Source organism: Chionomys nivalis, chromosome 8, assembly GCF_950005125.1.
Source record: "Chionomys nivalis chromosome 8, mChiNiv1.1, whole genome shotgun sequence".
In the NCBI taxonomy this organism is placed as follows: domain Eukaryota; kingdom Metazoa; phylum Chordata; class Mammalia; order Rodentia; family Cricetidae; genus Chionomys; species Chionomys nivalis.
This window is the reverse complement of record NC_080093.1, coordinates 50335215-50354877: the sequence shown is the minus strand read 5'-3', so window position 1 is coordinate 50354877 and position 19663 is coordinate 50335215. Positions and strand designations below refer to the sequence as shown.

The following is a 19663-nucleotide window of genomic DNA, read 5'->3' as shown; positions in this document are numbered from 1 at the left end:
GTCCAGATGCACATGCTATAAAGACTGGAATGGGTTTTAAAAAGAATTTACCCATGGCTGTTTTACCAAATAAGGGCAGAAATAAGGGCAGAATAACAAAGAAGACATGGAGCCCAGGAATCAGGGGATCTAGCCCTGGATAAGGGAAAAGGGAACTCTCTTATAGGAGTCTACACAGAAGCAAGGTCTGAAGGAAGTGTCCTGAGAAAAGAACTGAGGTTGGATGGGAGATTTTCAATGGTATATTTAAAAAACTAAGCAACAAAAACAAAGTAGATACCAATTCTATGAAAGCATGTAAAAGTTCAAAAGTGGTTATTTAGTTAATTCTCAGCTTTACTAAGACTTTCATGTTATCAGTATACACAGCAATGTCAACAGGAAGTAAAGATGACCTAAAACATGGAGAGCAGGGTCTTGAACACTAAAGCCTCATCTATTACAAAAATCAAAAGATAATGTCGGGGCTGGAGAAATGGCTCAGTGGTTAAGGACCCAGGTTCAGCTGCCAGCACCCACACTTGGTAGCTCTCAACTACCTGGTACTCCAGTTCCTGGGGATCCAAAACATCTTCTGGCATCCTCGGGCACCTGTACTCACAGACATAACCCACACACATAATTAAAATCTTTTTAAATAAAAGTATATATGTATTTTTTAAATAGTTAATAAAATGGGGAATGGGAAGGGAGAATTAGGGGCGGGAGAAGGGGAGGGAGAGGGATCTGGGGTTGGTATGTAAAATGAAAAAAACTTTTTCTAAATAAAAAACAATGAAGCCAGGCGATGATGGTGACGCCTTTAATCCCAACACTTGGATGGATCTGTGAGTTCTAGGCCAGCCTGGTCTACAGACTAGTTCCAGGACAGTCAGGGCTGTTACACAGAGAAACCCTGTCTCAAAAACAAAACAACTTGACAAAAATGGCTGCTGCACAGGATGGTCCTGTGGAAGGAACGGGGAAAGGGCATTTATTTTATTTTAAAGTCTATTCCATATCACTGCATGGGTGTGTGCTTCAAATTCAGTATTATGAAAAAAGATACAGATTCTTCTCATCCTTAATGTTCCCAATTTCCTAGCGCTCTCACCCCTGTGTAGTGGGCATTCCGCACTGTTTATGCTCATGTTCCTTTCTGTCCACACATTTCCTACCAATGCACGGTATGACAGTGCTACAAGGTAGGGTCTTTCCCTATCATCATGAATAGCTATGGAGAGTCCACATCAAATATTTTGGTTCTGACTTCACAGCTTGACTGGGGTAAAAGGGACTGGAATGTCACATGACCCAATACACAGCCTGGCCCTGTGACAGCACAGCCCCACTCAATACCTGTGACAAGGGGCCCGTCACCTTCTTGAGCAGACCTTCCATCCCTGGTAAGTTCTGTAGGTTGGGCTGGGATTTCTGACTGACAGCAACACCCCCCCCCCCCATCTCTCCATCTCCAGTTTGACCTTCTGCTCATTCCAGCTGTGCCTCCGCTGGTTGATGCAGGAAGAAACCCTTTGCTGTCTGCTCAGGCAGTCTGTAGGGGATGGGCAATATGGGAAGGAGGATGGTCTAGGCCCATTGTCTCTTAGCCTAACTTCCAACCTACTCTGGAAGGGTCAAGGTGGGCAGTGTCATCCTGGGCCCCAAGTGGACTCAGATGCTGTCACTGGGCAGTACTGGTCATATTGGAGCCATTGGTCCTGTGGGCAAAAGTCATGCAGTTCGGTATCGCCTTTTTGGAACATTTCTTCCCTTCCTCCCTAGGAGCTGCCAAGCTCTGATGATGTTAGAGCTGTTCGGAATTAATCCAGTTAAACTTCTTTTACTGGAGAGAGGAAGAAGCCTGAGGAGGCAGGCCTGAGCCATGTGCCACACACCAGGCTCAACCTGGTCAGACAGGAGAAAATGTTGGTCTCCATGGAGCAGGGCCCCTGAGTCTCAAGTTGTTCAGAATGGTCTTTGAGGAGGCCAGGGACCGCTGGCATCTAAATACACCTTCACTTAGTCTTCTGCTTTGTTCCAGACCCCTAATGTGTACCTTTTCCAGGAACCTCATGCATATTTTTGCCACGGCACAGAAAACATTCCACCCTCTGGACCATTTGGGCTAAGTGTATCCTCACAGGTACTGGTCGGCATCTGCTTCTTGGGTCACTTCCCGGGTCCCAGAAATAGTCCTCCTCAAGCCGCCAGCCCTAACTCTGCTATCTAGCTTGGTATTCCATTTCAGGAACGATGTCTCTGGACTTGACTGGAGCATTCAGGTCAGGAGCAGCTGCTGTGTGGGAGCTCTGGCTGTGGCTGGGACCTCCAGCTCCTCACATGGATCCCCTCTACCTCTTGCACCCCTCCTCTGGCAATCTTTGTGGCTAGTCTCAGATTGTGGACAGAGCACTGTGCTCCTAAGCGGCACGGTAGAAAAGTAGAGCCCCTCATTCACGAGGAATGCTTAGTACAAGTGCCTGCGAGCTAAACTGGCAGAAACCTTAAAGGGCAGCAGGGGCTCAGTCTCAGCCAAATTCCCAGGCCAATCATCACCTTGAGCAATTGTGTTCTTGGTCTGAAACAGATGAGTGGAAGGAAGGAAGGACTGGGCCTCTGCTCACTTTGATCACCTCAGTTCTCTTCCTGGGACCTGGGGAGATTTCTTTAAAGAGCTGGGGAGGGTGGTAGGCAGCAGAATTGTGGGACAGTGCTCAGGAGGGTTCTGAGGGAGGAGGAGCTGATTCTGAGCACTCCCTGTCTTGTGGATCAGGCCCAGAGGCAAAAGTGGGGAGCAGGGAGGAACCGGAAGCTGATGCCTCAGTACCCCGCTGTGTGGGGGTGTGGCCTGGGGACACTGGAAGTCACTGGATCTGGCTGGCTCCTTTCTATGAAGGCTTGAGTGTTGGCCCAGGGCTCAGGCAGCTGCCAGCCCCTCACTCACAGGCATGTTGATGTGGGCACTCAGCAGGGGCGCACTCTGTCCTTCCCGGAGCACCAGCACCTACAGAGAAGACATGGTGGAGGGGGCACACACCTTGACCTCTCTCCTTTGCTAACACGAAATCTTCTGTCTGTGCTAGCTCAAAAGACAGGCTACCAGCCTGTCTGTCAGAAGGATGGGAAGGCTGGGAGCCTCTGCTGTGCTGACATATCCCATGGAGCCCAGAGCCCCAGAGTCCTGCCCACCCTCATCCTACTGTCTTCCCCAGGATCCCACTTGCCTCTGAAACACCAAAGGGCAACCTACCTTGATCATGTCTGAGATGCCCTTGCTACTGAGACTCTCCACAAAGGTCTCCAGTGGGTAACTGAGTCCTGGCACCAACATAGGAACCTATGTTTGGGAGACAAAAATAAACTCGTCCTCAAAGCCCATATACCCAGTGTTTGGCAGCCTTCACAGCGTTTGTGCCTCCCCACTCGGCTTTAGCCTGGGCAGGCATGCCTGGCCAGAGCCAGGGAACAAGGGGAAGGGAGGGGAAGTGCATGGCAGGTCCATGTGTCTGTGGTGAATCCTAGACCTCTCGACAGCTACCAAGGCCAGAGTTAATTCCTCCCTATTCAAGAGTCTTGGTTATTATTGCTTTTCCCAACTTAAGGATGCCTTGGGGCCTGGGAGAAACCTGAGCCTCTGCTCCTGTAGAAAGGGCAGAGTAGCTCCTGTTCTCCAGCAGGAGCAGCTGGAAGCAGCAGAGTTCTGGAGCTCCCTACCCTCAACAGCATGGGGGAGGGCAGAGGCGGCCCTCGCTCTGCTGTTTTCCATCCCCTCTGTGTGGCTACCTGGAGTCTCTTTGGCTGGGAAAAACGCAGTAGAGGCAGGAGCTGAGTCTGGTCTCTGGCTTGGGTCGGTCTGCTGGCCACTTCCTTATCTCAACCTAACGACTAAGGGCACCTCATCAGTCCCAGTCCTGACTGTTGGAGCCCATGTCAACGTGGAGACCCAGTACCTTGAAGAAGGCCCGGGGCAGGGAATAGAGTGCCTCGTTGTACAAGAAGCAGACCTGCAGCCCCAGTACTGGCCGAGCTGTTGAGGTATTCTGTAGGTGAAGTGTGAGCTTAAAGGTGGGGCCCAGGCCTTGAACCTGTGGAAAGAAGAGATGGAGAGGCCCTTAGGACCTATTGGCTGTGCACACTGAATACCACTCCTTGCCTGCTGCTTCCCCATCAATGCCGTCAAGTCAGCATTTTTCAATTCTATCCACCTGCTTCTTAAAGGGCACAGAAGCCCAGAGGTGTACAGGATGGCAAAAGCACAGATCAGGGAAGCTCTTGATGGAGGCTAGGGAGTTGAAGTAAAGTTAGCTGGGCACTGCAGCTGTGCCATCAGTGACCTCAGGGCCTGACGGCCTTCTAGGCTCATCCCGGAGGCTCAATGCTCCATTCTCAGGGGCTCTGTAACCCTTTCTTCTTCTGTATCTAGCCACTCTTTTCAGAAAGGAAACAACTGAAGCTGGCATGGCGGTGCATGCCTTTATCTCAGCACTTGGGAAGCAGAGGCAGGCAGATCTCTGAATTTGAGGCCAGCCTGGTCTACAGAGTGAGTTCCAGGACACCCAGGGCTACACAGAGAAACCCTGTCTTGGGGAAACAGGGAAGAAGAAAAGGAAAGGAGCAAGTAGAATTTGGGAGGCTCTGACAACCCAGGCTCCCTGAGAAGTGACTGGGGCCCTATGGGCCTTGAGATTGCTTGTGTATGCATGTGTATGTCTGAATTGTCTTGTGTGCACATCTGTATTTGTGTATCTGTGTGTGTTTATACGTGTGTGTCTCTCTCTGTGTCTATGTCTGTATGTGTGTGTCTGTAAGTGTGTGTCTATGTCTGCATGTGTATGTATATGTGTCTGTATGTGAGTGTCTGTGTACATGCCCTGGTCACCTGGGGTCAGGCCATGGTGCCCCTTCCTGCACCAGGCAGTCCTATTCCCTTAGGCTGCCCATGCCAACACAAGTCTTCCTCCCATTGTAACTACTCTGTGCTCATATCCCACTCCAGCTCAGGAGTTTGTTTGAGGTACAGCATAGTACAGGGGAGTATGTACCCCTCAGTAGCCAACCACAGAGAGGACAGTATAGAAGACTGAACAGCCCTCCTAAGGAGCAGTCCAGGAGGTAAGAACAGTCCTCTCAGGAGGATAGGGCCTCAGTCTCTAGATCTGTGGAGAGGTGAGAAGGGAGCACAGGGTTAGGTGGCTTGGCATTGGCTCTGGGTGCTTACCTGCACAGCAGGAGGATCCCACTCACCCCATCCCTAATGTCCCTACACCTGGGCACTCACCTGCACAGCAGGAGGATCCCACCCACCCCATCCCTAATGTCCCTACACCTGGGTGCTTACCACAGCGTGCAGTTTGAGTGGCTCCCGAGATGTGGTTGACATGGGGCTCAGGCTGGACTCTAGGGCCTGTACATAGGCTCTGGCAGCCCGCAGGCGCAGCAGGTAGAGGTCTGTCTGGAAGGTTCGGTGCATGACTGCAGGGGAACACAAAGGCCGAATGAAGCAGTGGAGGGGACAGCACTCTTGTTCAGAGTACCTGAAGAACAGAGAAGGCGGGCGGGGTAAGGCCTGCAGAAGCTGGGAAAACAGGGGTAGGGAGTGCCACACTGGATGCTGTGGCCCATACCCTATTTCCTCCTAATCACCTTCCCTACCCCAGGCTCCTTCTGTCCAGCCCCCAAGGCTGGTCTTGACCTTGGTCTTCTCACCCACCATCTTGTTCTCTGGATAATACAGGGCCTGCTCTGAATCTGGCCGCCCCAAAGAACATCAGTTTCCAGCTCCTTAAGGCTTCAGACTTGCTCCCATATCCACATGCCAAGGTCCAATGTGTAGACACTGTTGTGTGATGTGTCCCCAGCAGCTCATGGGGGCCCAGGCTGCCTCAGCTTTGGTCATCTCCACCTGAGATCCCATCCACACCATGTTCAACATAACAGAAACCAGCCTTACCCTGACTCACTTGCTATACCTGCCTACCCACTGGACACTGTCCCCAAGTCCCCTTGGTTCATCTCTTACCCCTAACCGTTTGCCAGGTGCAAATGACCCTTCTTCAAATCCCCCTCTACAGCCACAGCCCCATTCTAACTGCCTTGGTGCTGGTTTTTAGTCAGGGTCTCACTATGTAACCAAGGTTGACCACGAACTTGATACCCACCTTCCACCTCCCAAGTACTGGGATTATATGGGTGTGCCACCACATCCATCATGAAGATAGTTTTACAGTTTTCTTTACTAGACTCTGTACATTTTCTCATTGTGTTTATTTCCAGGGATCTCTTTGCTATGACCTTTTTCTGTCATATTTGCCAGTCAGACATTATTGGTACATATAAAAAAATCTTGGGATTTTCAATATCTATCTATTTTTAATGTGTCTCTGTGTGTGCCTACATGTGGGTATGTGCACATGAGTGCAAGCACCTGTAGAGGCCAGAAGAGGGCATCAGACCCACTGAAAAGGCCTTAAGATGATTATGAGCTGCCAGGTGGGTGCTGGGAATCAAACTTGGGTCCTAAGAAAGAGTAGCCAGTGCCCTTCACTGCTGAGCTATTTCTCCAGCCCAAGATTATGAGATTTTAAGAGTTTAAATCTGGTCACCTGATAGAACTTAACTCCCTACTGAATTTTTTGACACTTTATCCATTGTTTCATTTACATGTTTTGCTGGGTTTTGTTTGGTTTGGTTTTGAGACAAGGTCTTACTATGTAACTCTTCTGACCTCAGTCTCATAGAGATCCGCCCTCTCTGCCCCCCACCCCCTGGTGCCACCATCATGCCCAGCACTATTTGTCACTCCCTTGCTTGTGCTCCAGCAGCCCCTGGAAGAAAGCATCTAGCACACAACATCAAGTTGGCCGGATGGACTGAGTTTCCAAGCTAGGGGATGGCCCAGTTCAAGACGCACAGCATGCCTGGTATCATCACAGGTAATGAATGAGCGGGTGAGCAGAAAAACAAGAATCCTGGCAAAATTCTCCTTTTCTCTTGAGAATTCCTGCATCTGGAAGTAACTGCTGGCTCTGGATGCTAAGCGCCCCTGACTCTCACCACCAGCACCCTCTGCCTTGAGGGTTAGTTTGCTACTTGATGGCTATACTCTGACCTTCCCTGTTGGCTAAGGTTTCTCTCATGTTCTAGGCACCCAGTGGGATTCTCTGTGTTCTTTCCTGAGTCTTACCAGTGCCAGCTTCCCGCTCTCGCAGGGTCTGATCCACATATAGCCGGGTCTTCCGGGGCACGTTGAGTTTTGTAGTCTGTGCTAGTGGTGGGCCCACCTCACCTGTCCCCTCTCCGAACACTGCTGTACGCTTCAGGATCTTAATGATCAGGCCACCACCTGAAAAGTGGGCAAAGAAACATTCATTCTCCTGTCCTACCCCACATTCTCATTCTTCCCAAAACAATTACACTCAGGTCTTCCTGACGAGACTCACTTTCTAGATGGAATGGAGTATCTCAAGTCTGTCTTTTCTCCTGAAGAAGGGACCCATGTGGCTTAGGAAAGCCTCGAACTCCGTGTCAAAACATGACCTTGAGCCGGGCGGTGGTGGCGCACGCCTTTAATCCCAGCACTCGGGAGGCAGAGGCAGGCGGATCTCTGTGAGTTCGAGACCAGCCTGGTCTACAAGAGCTAGTTCCAGGACAGGCTCCAAAACCACAGAGAAACCCTGTCTCGAAAAACCCAAAAAAAAAAAAAAAAAAAAAAAAAAAAAAAAAAAAAAAACATGACCTCGACCACTTGCTCCACCTTCCCAAGTGCTGCTATTAGTGTGTGGGACAGCACACGCGGCTTCCAACAGTCTCCTATCGCTAATTCACTCATTCAGATAGCAGCTGTTTATAAAGTACTGTGATACTATGGTGGGTGCTGAGGGTGCTGGCTAAGTGGAAAGGCAGCAGCTTGACCAGGATTAACATCTATGCAGAAAAATCCAACTGCTGATGAGCTGATGCACGTTACACAGGACATGTCTGCAGGATTTCCACCTGCCGTCTTTTCACCCTTCCCCCCACCCCAGTCTCATTCTCTTCGCTGCAGGCATGCCCCACCCTTCCCAGGTCTGAGTCCTCACCTCGAGTAGTCATGATGAGAGTGTTGTCCTCTCGACCATATCGGCCAAAGCAAAGGCTGGTTACTGCATCCTATGTGGACAAACCAGATTTTACCTGGGAAAATACCTTGAGAAGCAAAGCAAGATGGGCTGGAGGGGAGAGCCCAGATGGAAGTGAAAATGGGTAAGATGTGAAGAAAAGCTATGGCAGTGTTGCCTTGAAACTATTTCTTGGGTTATTCATCTCCCTTCCAACCTCACTGGCCCTGCTGAAGTTCCACACTAAACACCCTTAGCCCTCTTTTGGGGTGGCCTTCTAATCAGTCTCTTGGGCCACCTAGTCTGTGTCTCTCTCTGTCTCCACTGTGTCCTTGGTGGCCTCTACTGCTTTTCAAAATTACAAACTTCCAATGGCTTTTGCTCTTTTGGGCAGGATATTTAAAGTCTTCCACATCAGACTCCAATCTATTGTACCCAGTTTTATCCTCTTTATTCTCCTAACCTCCTACCCTCCCGGTACTATCAGGTCCAAACACTGCTTTCAGATTTTATGTAGTGATCATAAAACCACTTAGATTTTGGCATTAAGAATGTTCATGTGGTGTTGGGCAGTGGTGGCCTTTAATCCCAGCACTCAGGAGACAGAGGCAGGCGGATCTCTGTGAGTTCAAGGCCAGCCTGGTCTACAAGAGCTAGTTCCAGGACAGGCTCTAACACTACAGAGAAACCCTGTCTTGAAAACAAACAAACAAACAAACAAACAAACAAAAGGGATGTTCATGTGGGGCTGGTGAGATGGTACAGAGGGTAAGAGCTCTTACTGTGCAAGTCTGGCAACCTGAGTTCAATCCCCAGAGCCCACAAAGGCAGGAGTGCTCATCTCTGAAACTTGTCCTCTGGTTTCCAAATGCTCACCCTGACACATGCGCACATGCACATATACCTAAAAAATATCTATCATCTATCTATCTATCTATCTATCTATCTATCTATCTATCTATCTATCTATCTATCTATCTAAAGCACCCTAGAACTGGTGAAATGGATCAGCAGTTAAAAGCACTGGCTGCTTTATCAGAGGACCCAGGTTTGATTTGCAGTGTCCACATGGTGGCCTGTAACTCCAGATCCAGAGGATCCTACGTCTTCTTCTGGCCTCTGTGGGACTGTGCACTCGTGGTGCACAGACATGCATGCAGGCAAACAGCCATACACACAAAATTAACTTAATAAAAAAAAATCCCAATTGGTTATTCAATACCAAGCAGTCAGCCCTGAAATCATATACATACTAAAATGGATTGATCAGATTGTAAGAGTGTGTGTGTATGTGTGTGTGTAAAACAATTAACAACTCAAGAAAAAGGACACAATTTTTAGAGGGAGCAAGGAGGATGGGTTGGAGGGAAAGGGACAATTATGTAATTATATTTTAATAATAATAATAAAGAGCAGGGCATAGTGGCATAGGCTTTTAATGCCAGCACTCAGGAGGCAAAGGCAGGCAGATCCCTGTGAGTAAGAGGCCAACTTAGTCCATAAAGTGAGGCCCAGGGCAGCTAGTGCTACACAATGAGACCATCTCAAAAAAAAAAAAAAAAAAAAAAAAAAAAAAGAGCTTTTATTCCCCTCAGCCTTTGTACATGCTGTTCCTGATCTCTAGAATGTTTCTCTGCCATTCATCCACTTGGAAAACCGATTTGTCATACCTCATGTGGCAACTGTCCATATCATGATAGGTTCAACCATTATTTCTGAGACTTGTCCCTATGGGGTCAGGAGAGGCAGTGAAGAAGGAAGGCTAGATGGATGGGGAGGGGGCTGATGAGGCCCCCACCCAAGCTAAGGAGCTACTGGTAGTCAATGGCTGCTGGAGGCAGGGGAATCATTTTTCTTCAGGGGTGTAAGCCACCAGTAAGTCAGTCATAATTCAGTAAATACACTCACCCCACACACATGCCAACAGTCCTCATTAATTCAATGAGTTATTAAAAAAAACAAAAAACCATGAAAGCAGAAGAGACCTGTTGTGAGAAAGGGTATCAGAGGGAGTTAGGGAGTTAAATGGGGAATGTGGGTGAATGAGATCAATTACATACATGTATGAAACTGTCAAAGATGAAATAGATTATAAAAGCAGGGGGAGGCTGGGGTAAGGAGGAGCCAGTGGCAATGCTGGAGGTATGCTTACAGGGGCACGGATGACATTGAGCAGGGCCTTGTCACGGTAAATGCGGACTTCCCCATTGGCCAAAGCAGCCATGACAGCTTGCAGGCCCCGGGAACGCTGCTCCAGGAGATTCATGGTCAGGATAGCTGCAGGCATCTGCACTGTCCACAGCTTCTTACCCTAGCAAGAAATAGCCAGTATGTCTGTAGGGAGCTCAGGGCCTCAAGTGGAAAGAAAGGGCAGCTGGAGCAGCAGGGTAGGGCTTACAGGGCAGATGGTGTGGAGGGGGAGGGACTTGCCAGAGACCACACCTTGTGGGTGAAGCCATGCAGGCTCTCCTGGGTGCTGCCCACCACCAGGGTCTTGTGTACCCGGACCAGCCCCACAGGCTGGGCACTCAACTCGATGCAGTATTTGGGGTGTTTGGAGTCTCTGTGGAATAAACACACAATCGCTGCCTAGAGAAGCTTTGCCTCTATCTCCCAGGCTGACCCATCCCTCCTAAGCACCCCCAGATTAACCTGAAAGCAGCCCTGGTCCTGAGTAGGTGATGGGATTATTTCTCCATCTACCACTTTGGAGATGTGTGTCCCTGGATAACACCAGCTGTTTTCCTACCCTGTCCCTTCCTGCCCTCACAATGGTGACAAGCGTCACAGCTGGGATGTCAGAGTTGTGGTGCGTTTACCTTAAAGTGGTCGAGTGCTATTGGACCCGGGAAGTTCACTGCTCATCGCTAAAGGCGGCACACTTACTGTTGATGTCCCCTCAGTTTTCCTGTCTCTCCACCTCAGTTCTCCTTTTCCAGAAGAAATTGTAAATTCCTGATGAAAATCCTATAAAATTCTAATCTCTTCATTCACTTCCCATTGGTCACAGCTTAAATTCCTGCACAGCTTTAAGTCTATACCATCTGGCTAAACTCTGTCGCCACTAGAAAGTATCAGAACTATTTAAGTGACAAAGTTGGTCTACTTTGAACATGGAAGACCACTGTAGCAGCTTAATAATAATGAAAACCATTTAAGTGGACACAAAGACCAAGTGGCAAGGTAAATTACTCCATATATGTATTTACAGATGTAATTTCCTTTCCCAGAAATCACCCTACTGGGCAATGCTTTTCAACACAGGCCGTGGCCCACTTTTCTTCTGGCCAGCCAGTGACTGTGAGTCTCCACTGGTTTCTGGGCTCTTTCTTTGGCCAGGGTTGATGCAGATTTCCTGGGATCCAGGAAATCTCCCTTCTTAGCCGTCTACATGTTAGGATCACAGGTGCACACCCCTTCAAGCCACCACACAGGTGATGTTTTTCTTCCCACTCAGCCTCCATTGCTCCTACAAACCACTCATCTAACTTGCAATATCTTTAATCTTTGTCTTCCCCAGGAAGGCAGGAGCTGTTTACAGCATCCCACTCAGTATATCCCCACACCCTGTACAGTGCTGAATGCTGAGTAGATGCGCAATCAGTGTCTTGAATTAAAAGGCTGTCTAGGGGCTGGAGAGATGGCTCAGTGGTTAAGAGCATTGCCTGCTCTTCCAAAGGTCCTGAGTTCAATTCCCGGCAACCACATGGTGGCTCACAGCCATCTGTAATGAGGTCTGGTGCCCTCTTCTGGCCTACAGACAGAATATTGTATACATAATAAATAAATATTTTTTAAAAAAGGCTATTTGGAATATCAAACTGATGCATGTGTCACATACATTATAAAACAATCTAACAAACACAAGAGACTGCATCTGTCCCCTCCACCTCTGACATGGATGACAACCATCGTGCCAGGCTCTCACTTTGCCAGCCTCCTCCCCCGACTTTTACTCTCACCAATTCAACCTCCTTTATGGATTTTCATATCTTTTCAATCCCAAAATTCAGCCCCCAAACCTCCTGTTCATCTTGCAAGTCTCTGAAACCACCAGGTCTCTCTGTGGCTACCTTCTCAGGATATAGACGCTTCCATTTCGGCAGGCAGCAGACAGCCGGAACTCCACATCAAACTGGCCGGAAACCTCCAGGAAGACAGGGACACTGGGCAGGCTCATCTGCAGAGAAAAGGCTCAAAACATACTGACCATAGTTGGAAGAAACTGCTAATTCTTGATTAAAATCCTAATCGCTCCATTCACTTCCCATTGGTCATTCACTTCCCATTCCTGCACAGCTATACCATCTGGCTAAACTCTGCCACCTCCAGGAAAGTATCAGAAACTATTTAAGTGACATATAAAGTTGGCCTACTTTGTTTGAACATGGAAGACCACTGTAGCAGCATTAATAATAGTGAAAAACATTTAAGTGGACACCAAAATCAAGTGGCAACATAAATACATCTATATATGTATTTACATAGAGAATGGCTATGTGGGGCCTTTAAAAGGGCTGATGGGGGGCTGGAGAGATGGCTCAGAGGTTAAGAGCATTGTCTCCTCTTCCAAAGGTCCTGAGTTCAATTCCCAGCAACCACATGGTGGCTCACAACCATCTGTAATGGGATCTGGTGCCCTCTTCTGGCCTGCAGCATACACACAGACAGAATATTGTATACATAATAAATATTTTTTAAAAAAAGGGCTGATAGAAAGCTGGGAGTGGTGATATATACCATAATACCAACACTTGGAAGATGGAGGCAGGATCACAAGTTCAAGGCTACCCTGAGCTACACTGCAAAAAAAAAAAAAAAAAAAAAGGCAAAAATGAAACAAAAAGGTTGATGTGGTTTTGTAGACACAGGAGGTCACTGACATCATGCAGTACCGTGAAAAGAATGAACTGTTGGATGCTGTACACAAGCCTGCTTATCTAAGGCTGCTGTGTTGTTTGCACTTAACATCAACTTAGCAAAGCCTGGATCCACTTGTGTGGGGAGGTTCAGTTGAGAGGTACCTAGCTCAGGTTGGCAAGTGGGCAATTGTCTTGACTGTTAACTGAGGTGGCAAGGCACCCCTTGAATGTGTACCAATTCAGTGTCCGGGCTCTGAACTGTTTGAGTGAAGAAAGCCAGCTGAAGATTAAGCAGAGCAAGCAAACAACACGGGTGCATTCCTTTCTCTCTGCTCTAGATTGTGGACGTGAGGTGAGCAGCTGCTTGGCTTCCCTGAAGGGAAGCCTGTAACCTGGAGCTGTAATTCAAATCCTTTCTTCCCGCGATGCTCTTTGTCGGGGTATTCTATCACAGCAGCAATAATGAAACTAGAACAAAAATATACCTCTGGATAAAATTATGTTTGACTCAAGTCAGATAACGATGCCACATGTGAGGACATTTAGAAGGATCCATGCTGAAGCTTTCACACTCGACCTAGTGGTGGTGAGCTCTTGGGATATCTATCTTTTTCTTTGTGCCTAACTACATGCTCTCAGCTTCCGTCAGTGAATGGGCACCACCACAACTGAGAGAACAAGAATGCAGCCAGGACCTTGTACATAGCCAGGGACAGACTTGATACTGACCTTGGTCAAAATGGTGAAGGCCTCAGGGTCAAGTACTAAGAGCTCCTTGTTCTCAGTGCCCAGCACCAGACAGGACACTGCATCTTCGTCCGCCAGGTTCTTCTTCAGGGTCGTCATGGTGGTTATGACTGTCTGCAGAAGGACTCCACCATGTCCCCAGGCACCCCAGAGTCAGAGGCATGAAGGAAGAGGGCAAAAGAGGAGGAGCAAGCATGAGGCGTGTCTGAATGTTAATGTCAAAAGTGTTTTTGCAACAAACTTAAATTCTTTTTATTAAGTATACAATGTTCTGCCTGCATATGTCCCTGCAGGCCAGAAGAGGGCACCAGATCTCATTACATATGGCTGTGAACCTCCATGTGGTTGCTGGGAATTGAACTCAGGACCTCTGGAAGAACACCTAGTTTTTTTTTTTTTTTTTTTTTTTTTTTTACAGATTCCTATTGGAAAGGAGGCCCAGTGTTCTTAACTGTTGAGCCATCTCTCCAGCCCCTAAAAACCTAAATTCTTAACGAGTATTGTCTAAACTACTTATCAGCTATTCATATAGTCAAAACCAACATGGCCACATATTTGAGAGCACAGTATGTGGCTCATACCTGTAATTTTCCAGCACTGAGGAAGTGGAGGCAAGAGGATTGCTGCATGTTCAAGGTGAGCTTGGCTTACAAATCCAGTTACCCAGTTCCAGGCCAGCTAGAACTACCTAGCAAGTCCTCATCTCAAAAATAAAACAAAGCTCTCTAAACAACAAATACATGTTTTAAAAGAAGATCCAGGCTGGCCATGGTGGCGCACGCCTTTAATTCCAGCGCTCAGGAGGTAGAGGCAGGCAATCTCTGTGAATCTGAGACCAACCTGATCTACAGAGAGAGTTCCAGAATAGCCAGGACTACACAGGGAAATCCTGCCTCAAAACAAAACAAAACAGCAACCAAAGCAAACAAATGAAAGACATCACAAATAACCAATTAAACGATTAGTGAGCTACTAAAATTAGAGTTCTTGATGGCTGCTTAAGGCTCGAAATAAGGTGCTGCTCAAAGTGCTGCTCAAGAGAAGCGGCGAGAAAAGCACAGTGTGAAGAAAATGTACAGAAACGGTAAGTGGGTGTCTCTAGATAGCACAATCATCTTTATACTTCTGTTTTCTAAATATTCTGCAACAAAATGTAGCTACCTTCACCTTTAAGAAAATGTTTGATAATTAATATTATGTCCCAGCTGTTCATAGCCCCGTCCCTGTTAACTACAGATATAGACGGCACCTGCTGAGACCCTCGACCTGGAGTACGGCTGGAGGGAAAACTGCCGAGTGCCACTGGCCTGGCTGTGTTAGAACTGCTCATGTTGCACTCTCTCTCGAAGAGAGTGTTTGGAGTTGGGGATATAGTTCCGGGGATACAGAAAATGCTTGCCTGGTAAGGAGGAGCTGAGTTTGACTCTCAGAAGCCATGCAAGAGATGCCAGGCATGGTGACATGTTCCTGTAATACCAGTGCAGGGGAGGCAGGGACTTCCCTGGGGCTTCCTGGCTGGCTGATGCGGACTAATTGGTGAGCTCTATGCCAAGAGCAACCTTGTATCCAAGGAGACGGATGGTATCCCAGGGGACAGCACTTAAGGTCCTCCTCTGGCCTCCGCACACCTCCACACACTAGCATACACAATTTTAAGAATGTAAGCACTTTTATAGGGCAATAAAAAGAGAAAGGGCATTACCTGCCGCTTGATAACCTTGGACTTGTGCTGGTTCACAAATGCCTCCATTTCACTCAGCTCCAGCTGCAGAAACCTGCACACATGTAGAACTAGCACCTGCATGCCATGTCCTGGCTGCCCCTGGGGCCAGGCCACAGACACCCCCTTTGCCCCGCCTCCACACTACTCCTACCTGAGTGACTGTACAGACAAAGGCACCTCTGCATTTTCCCTGCAATGAGAGTGGCCAAAATGGCAGTTTTAGTGAAGGTTCACAGGGGAGTTTTGGGATGAAGGCATGGAAAGCGAGGAAGTGGGCTCTCACCGGATGCCCTCCAGCATCTCCTTTAGGGTTAAGGGGTCGATCCGGTCCTGTGTTAGCATGGAAAGAAGGGAGAGCCTATGAGCTCTAGCAGCTATGTCCTCAGCCATGTCCTCAGCCAGCTCACTACGGCTATACCTCGGGACAAGGGCGGGTCTTCCTCCCCAGTTTTTTCCAACTCCCTGCTACGAACCCCAAATCCAGTTTTTGAATTTGAGTCCAGTTTCAGGATCATGTTTATGCCCATCATCCTCTTTACGGTTGTCTCCCCTAGGTATCCCTACTCCCCAGGGCCACCTCCCACTGACTCTAGTGAGCCTGTCCTTTCTTTAGTTTCCCTTCCCCCACAGGTAGAAAGGCATGTGGCTAGTGCAGAGGGGCTCTCGGGCTCAGTGCATCCCTGGGAGCTATTCCTTGGGGCTGAGCACATCTCACTGCTGCTGCCAGAGGTGGGCTATGGCCCTACCTCCTGCTATTGGTCACTTGTGAGCCCACTCTTCTGAGAGTCTGGTCCTCCTTATTCAATAGCTGCTATCTTTGCATTCTCGTTTCCTGGGCCACTTACCTCTTTGGCTTGGTTCCAAAGATCTTGTTCCAAAGGGTTTGGAGGTAACTGGGGTAGGCTGAACTTGAAGTAGGGTCTAAGATTCTTATATACATAGACACACGGTCCTGAAGCAAGCGCCAGGGCTGGCGTCCTGGGCTCATGCTGCTCCATGAGGAAGGTGGCAGCAGACGCTGGCAGGGCAGGCAGAGGGCTTTCGGTCAGCACTGTCGGGCCTTTCAGCACCTTCAGGCGGGGCTGCTGCCCGCCTGGGCCAAGGTCTCCCACCACCAGCTGCAGGGACAGACCATTCAGCATAGAGGTCATTTCTTTAAGGACCTTCTTAGGCTCAGCCTTTTTGTTAGAGCTTCCTAGTCCATCCTCACATTCACAAAGGTTTTGCTGTGGGCTTGGAAGAGGTATTTCCCTAGGAAAGCTCATTAGCCATTCTGAACTCAGGTTTCTCTCTTGCAAAATTGGAATATCTACCCCATGACACCTGGAGAAGATCAAATGAACTCTTCAATTATTCGAGCCTGGTGAGTATTCAGGGGTGGGAGATGAGCGGCTTACCCTTCATCACTCGTTCCTTTTCTTTTACTGTGGTGCTGGGGACTGAACCCACGACTTTGAACACAGTTCACAAATGCTCCCGTTTCACTCAGCTCCAGCTCAGCTCACAGTATCTGAACTAAGAGGCTGTGCACTCAGCTCAGCTCACAGTATCTAAACTAAGAGGCTGTGCACTCAGCTCAGCTCACAGTATCTAAACTAAGAGGCTGTGCACTCAGCTCAGCTCACAGTATCTAAACTAAGAGGCTGTGCACTCAGCTCAGCTCACAGTATCTAAACTAAGAGGCTGTGCACTCAGCTCAGCAGCACATATACTAAAACCTGGACAACGTAGGGAAGATTATTAGCATACTGTCTACTCAAAGACGACACATGGAAAATGGGCATGGTGGCCCATGCCTTTAATCCTGGCACTTGGGAGGCAAAGGCAAATGGATAGATCTCTGTGAGTTTGAGTCCAATGTGAAACTTGATCTACATAGTGAGTTCCAAGACAGCCAAGACTATCTTAAAACAAAACAACAAAAAAACCTAAACCAGTTTTGTGAATCATTTCTTATTTTTAAGTCCATTATTTTGCATAATAAACTAAAATAATTAAACAATAACCATTAGACATAAAAATTGGGAGGCTGGAGAGATGGCTCAGAGATTAAGAGCACTAATTGCTCTTCCAGGGAACCTGGATTCAATTCCCAGCACCCAGATGGTATCTCACAGTCATTTATAGTGGCATCTGATGCCCTTGTTTGGCATAAAGTTGATAGGACACTCATACATAGAATAAATAAATCTTTTAGGAGCTGGAGAGATGGCTCAGTGGTTAAGAGCATTGACTGTTCTTCCAGAGGTCCTGAGTTCAATTCCCAGCAACCACATGGTGGCTCACAGCCATCTATAATAAGATCTGGTGCCAACGTCTGTCTGCAGGGATACATGCAAGAAGAACATTGTATACATAATAAATAAATAAATCTTTAAAAAAAAAACCCAAAAAACAAGAATTGGGGCCTGCAGTGGCAAAGGTGCTTGTCACCCTACCTGATGACCTAAGTTCAATCACTGGAACCTACATGGGAGAGAACCGACTCTCAGAAGTTGTAACCCGACCGCCACACCTAAATAAATAAATAAAAATCTCAAAATTAACTTTCTTGCTATTTTTGTTTTCGGATGGGGATTGGGTTTTTGTTTGTTTGTTTTACTTTGTTTTGCTTATCCAGGCAGGGTCTCACTAGGTAGTTCTGGCTGGCCTCAAACTTGTCAGGCCAGTCTCAAATTCACAGAGATCCAACTGTCTCTATTGTCCAAATGCTGTGATTAAAGGCATGTACCACCACTCCAGGCCCCCAAATTAATTTTCAGAGAATTATATGTCTTGGCATCATAAGTCTACAACACTTTGCTTTCTGCTTTATTTCTATAGATCAGGTTATAAAATTAATGCTCACTTTCTAAATTAAAAAGAAATTCCGGGCTTGGGGAGATGGCTCAACAGTTAAGAGGACTGACTGCCCTTTCAGAGGACCGTGGATCAATCCCCAGTACCCAATATGGCAGCTCACAACTGTCTGTAACTCCAGTTCCAGGGGATCTGACACCCTCACACATACATGCAAGAAAACCACAAATGCACATAAAATAAAAATAAATAAATCATGAAAAGAAAGAAGTCCAACTAAATGTGTCTTTCCAGTACTAGTGGGTTCCTGAGTATGTTGAGCCTCTGCAAATCTCACTTCTGAGTTTTCCCCACTCAGCTTTCTGATCGCCTACCTTGTACTCCCCGTCGCCGTGCAAATCTGCCAGGGCTGGAAAACACAAGCGGGTTGTGCATGAGAATCCCAAAGCCTTCACCATTACCTGATCCTCCCACCCTCCTAGACATTCCTAGGTCTGGAGACTCACCCAGGCAGGAGGAGAAGGTGTGGATGTTGGCCATGGGGTCGTAGTGCGCGTCCAGCCATTTCGAATTGGCTTCGTTGCTGCGATGGAAAAGGAGAGCACAGTTGGAAAGTAAGTCCCATGGGAAAAGAAGAAAGCTGAGTAAGGTGATGCTTGAGACTGAGAGCACGGAGAAAGGGGAATATGGGATCAGTTGGCGCCTGGAGCATCAGCCAGTCACGGACACTCTTGGCCTTCAACTTTCTCTGACTTCTAAACGGCCCCTTCCAGCACTTCCAGCGCTTTCCGAAAGCAAGAGCCCAGGACCCGGCACCAAGGCACCGTTTACTCATCTGAGGAAAAGGAAGGCGGAAGGACCCGGGACTTCACCTCTCAGTTCTCCCGCTGTCGGAATCCGAAGAAGGCGTCGCAGCCATCTTTCCGGGCGTCGCCGTGGCAACCACCTCCGCCGTAGCGCACGCTCAATAATACCCGGACACCCGAAAGCACAGAAACAAACGTTCCGGGATGAAATTGTCCCGGCTGGAACCAAACAAGATAAACGCCGGTTTCCTTGACGGCATTTTCCCTTGCAGTATTATTTTGATTTATGGTTTCTGCATCAATAACAGGGTCCTTGGCTTTGAGGCCTGGAGAGGAGCCCTTGTTGGGGGTTAAGACCAACAAAATGAACTGCCTCAATTTTTATGGTTAATCCAATTGAAAAGGGTCATGTTCTGACTGTCATACTGTAGAGGTTCAGGCTCTGGGAAGCAAACCACCAGGATTAAAGGGTGGGATCTCAACTTGATGCGTTCAAGTTCTTAAGCTCCCGAAATATTTTAAAGCACAAGAACGCTTGCTGCTCTTGCAGAGGATCCTGGTTTGCTTCACAGACATGGCAGCTCACAGTTTTGTAACTATAGTTCTAGATCTAATGCCGTCTTCTAGCTTGTGCTTGTACCAGCACAC

The 19663-nt window shown here is 47.9% G+C and overlaps 1 protein-coding gene across 1 annotated transcript; it reads right to left on the bottom strand.

The window, feature by feature from the left end:
• Nucleotides 1-786: 786 nt before the first annotated feature.
• Bbs1 (Bardet-Biedl syndrome 1) lies at nucleotides 787-19139 on the bottom strand. The gene is made up of 17 exons (XM_057779468.1): nucleotides 19082-19139; nucleotides 18716-18792; nucleotides 18584-18618; nucleotides 16256-16528; nucleotides 15694-15740; nucleotides 15562-15600; nucleotides 15390-15462; nucleotides 13670-13801; nucleotides 12152-12258; nucleotides 10521-10641; nucleotides 10231-10389; nucleotides 8061-8130; nucleotides 7166-7324; nucleotides 5321-5454; nucleotides 3933-4067; nucleotides 3233-3319; nucleotides 787-2986 (listed from the first exon to the last, which is right to left on the bottom strand). Exons 1-17 carry the CDS (start codon nucleotides 19126-19128, stop codon nucleotides 2900-2902), a joined length of 1782 nt encoding a protein of 593 aa, XP_057635451.1. The 5' UTR covers nucleotides 19129-19139; the 3' UTR covers nucleotides 787-2899.
• Between the last annotated feature and the right edge of the window lie 524 nt (nucleotides 19140-19663).

What these genes read in the sequence shown, in the direction of transcription:
- Bbs1 (XM_057779468.1), bottom strand. Translation starts at nt 19,128, where the DNA reads ATGGCTGCGACGCCTTCTTCGGATTCCGACAGCGGGAGAACTGAGAG. An exon ending in GAGATGCTGGAGGGCATCCG is followed by an intron (nt 15,601 to 15,693) that starts GTGAGAGCCCAC and finishes CTCTCATTGCAG; the next exon opens with GGAAAATGCAGAGGTGCCTT. An exon ending in CACTCAAACTGCACGCTGTG is followed by an intron (nt 4,068 to 5,320) that starts GTAAGCACCCAG and finishes TTCTTTCCACAG; the next exon opens with GTTCAAGGCCTGGGCCCCAC.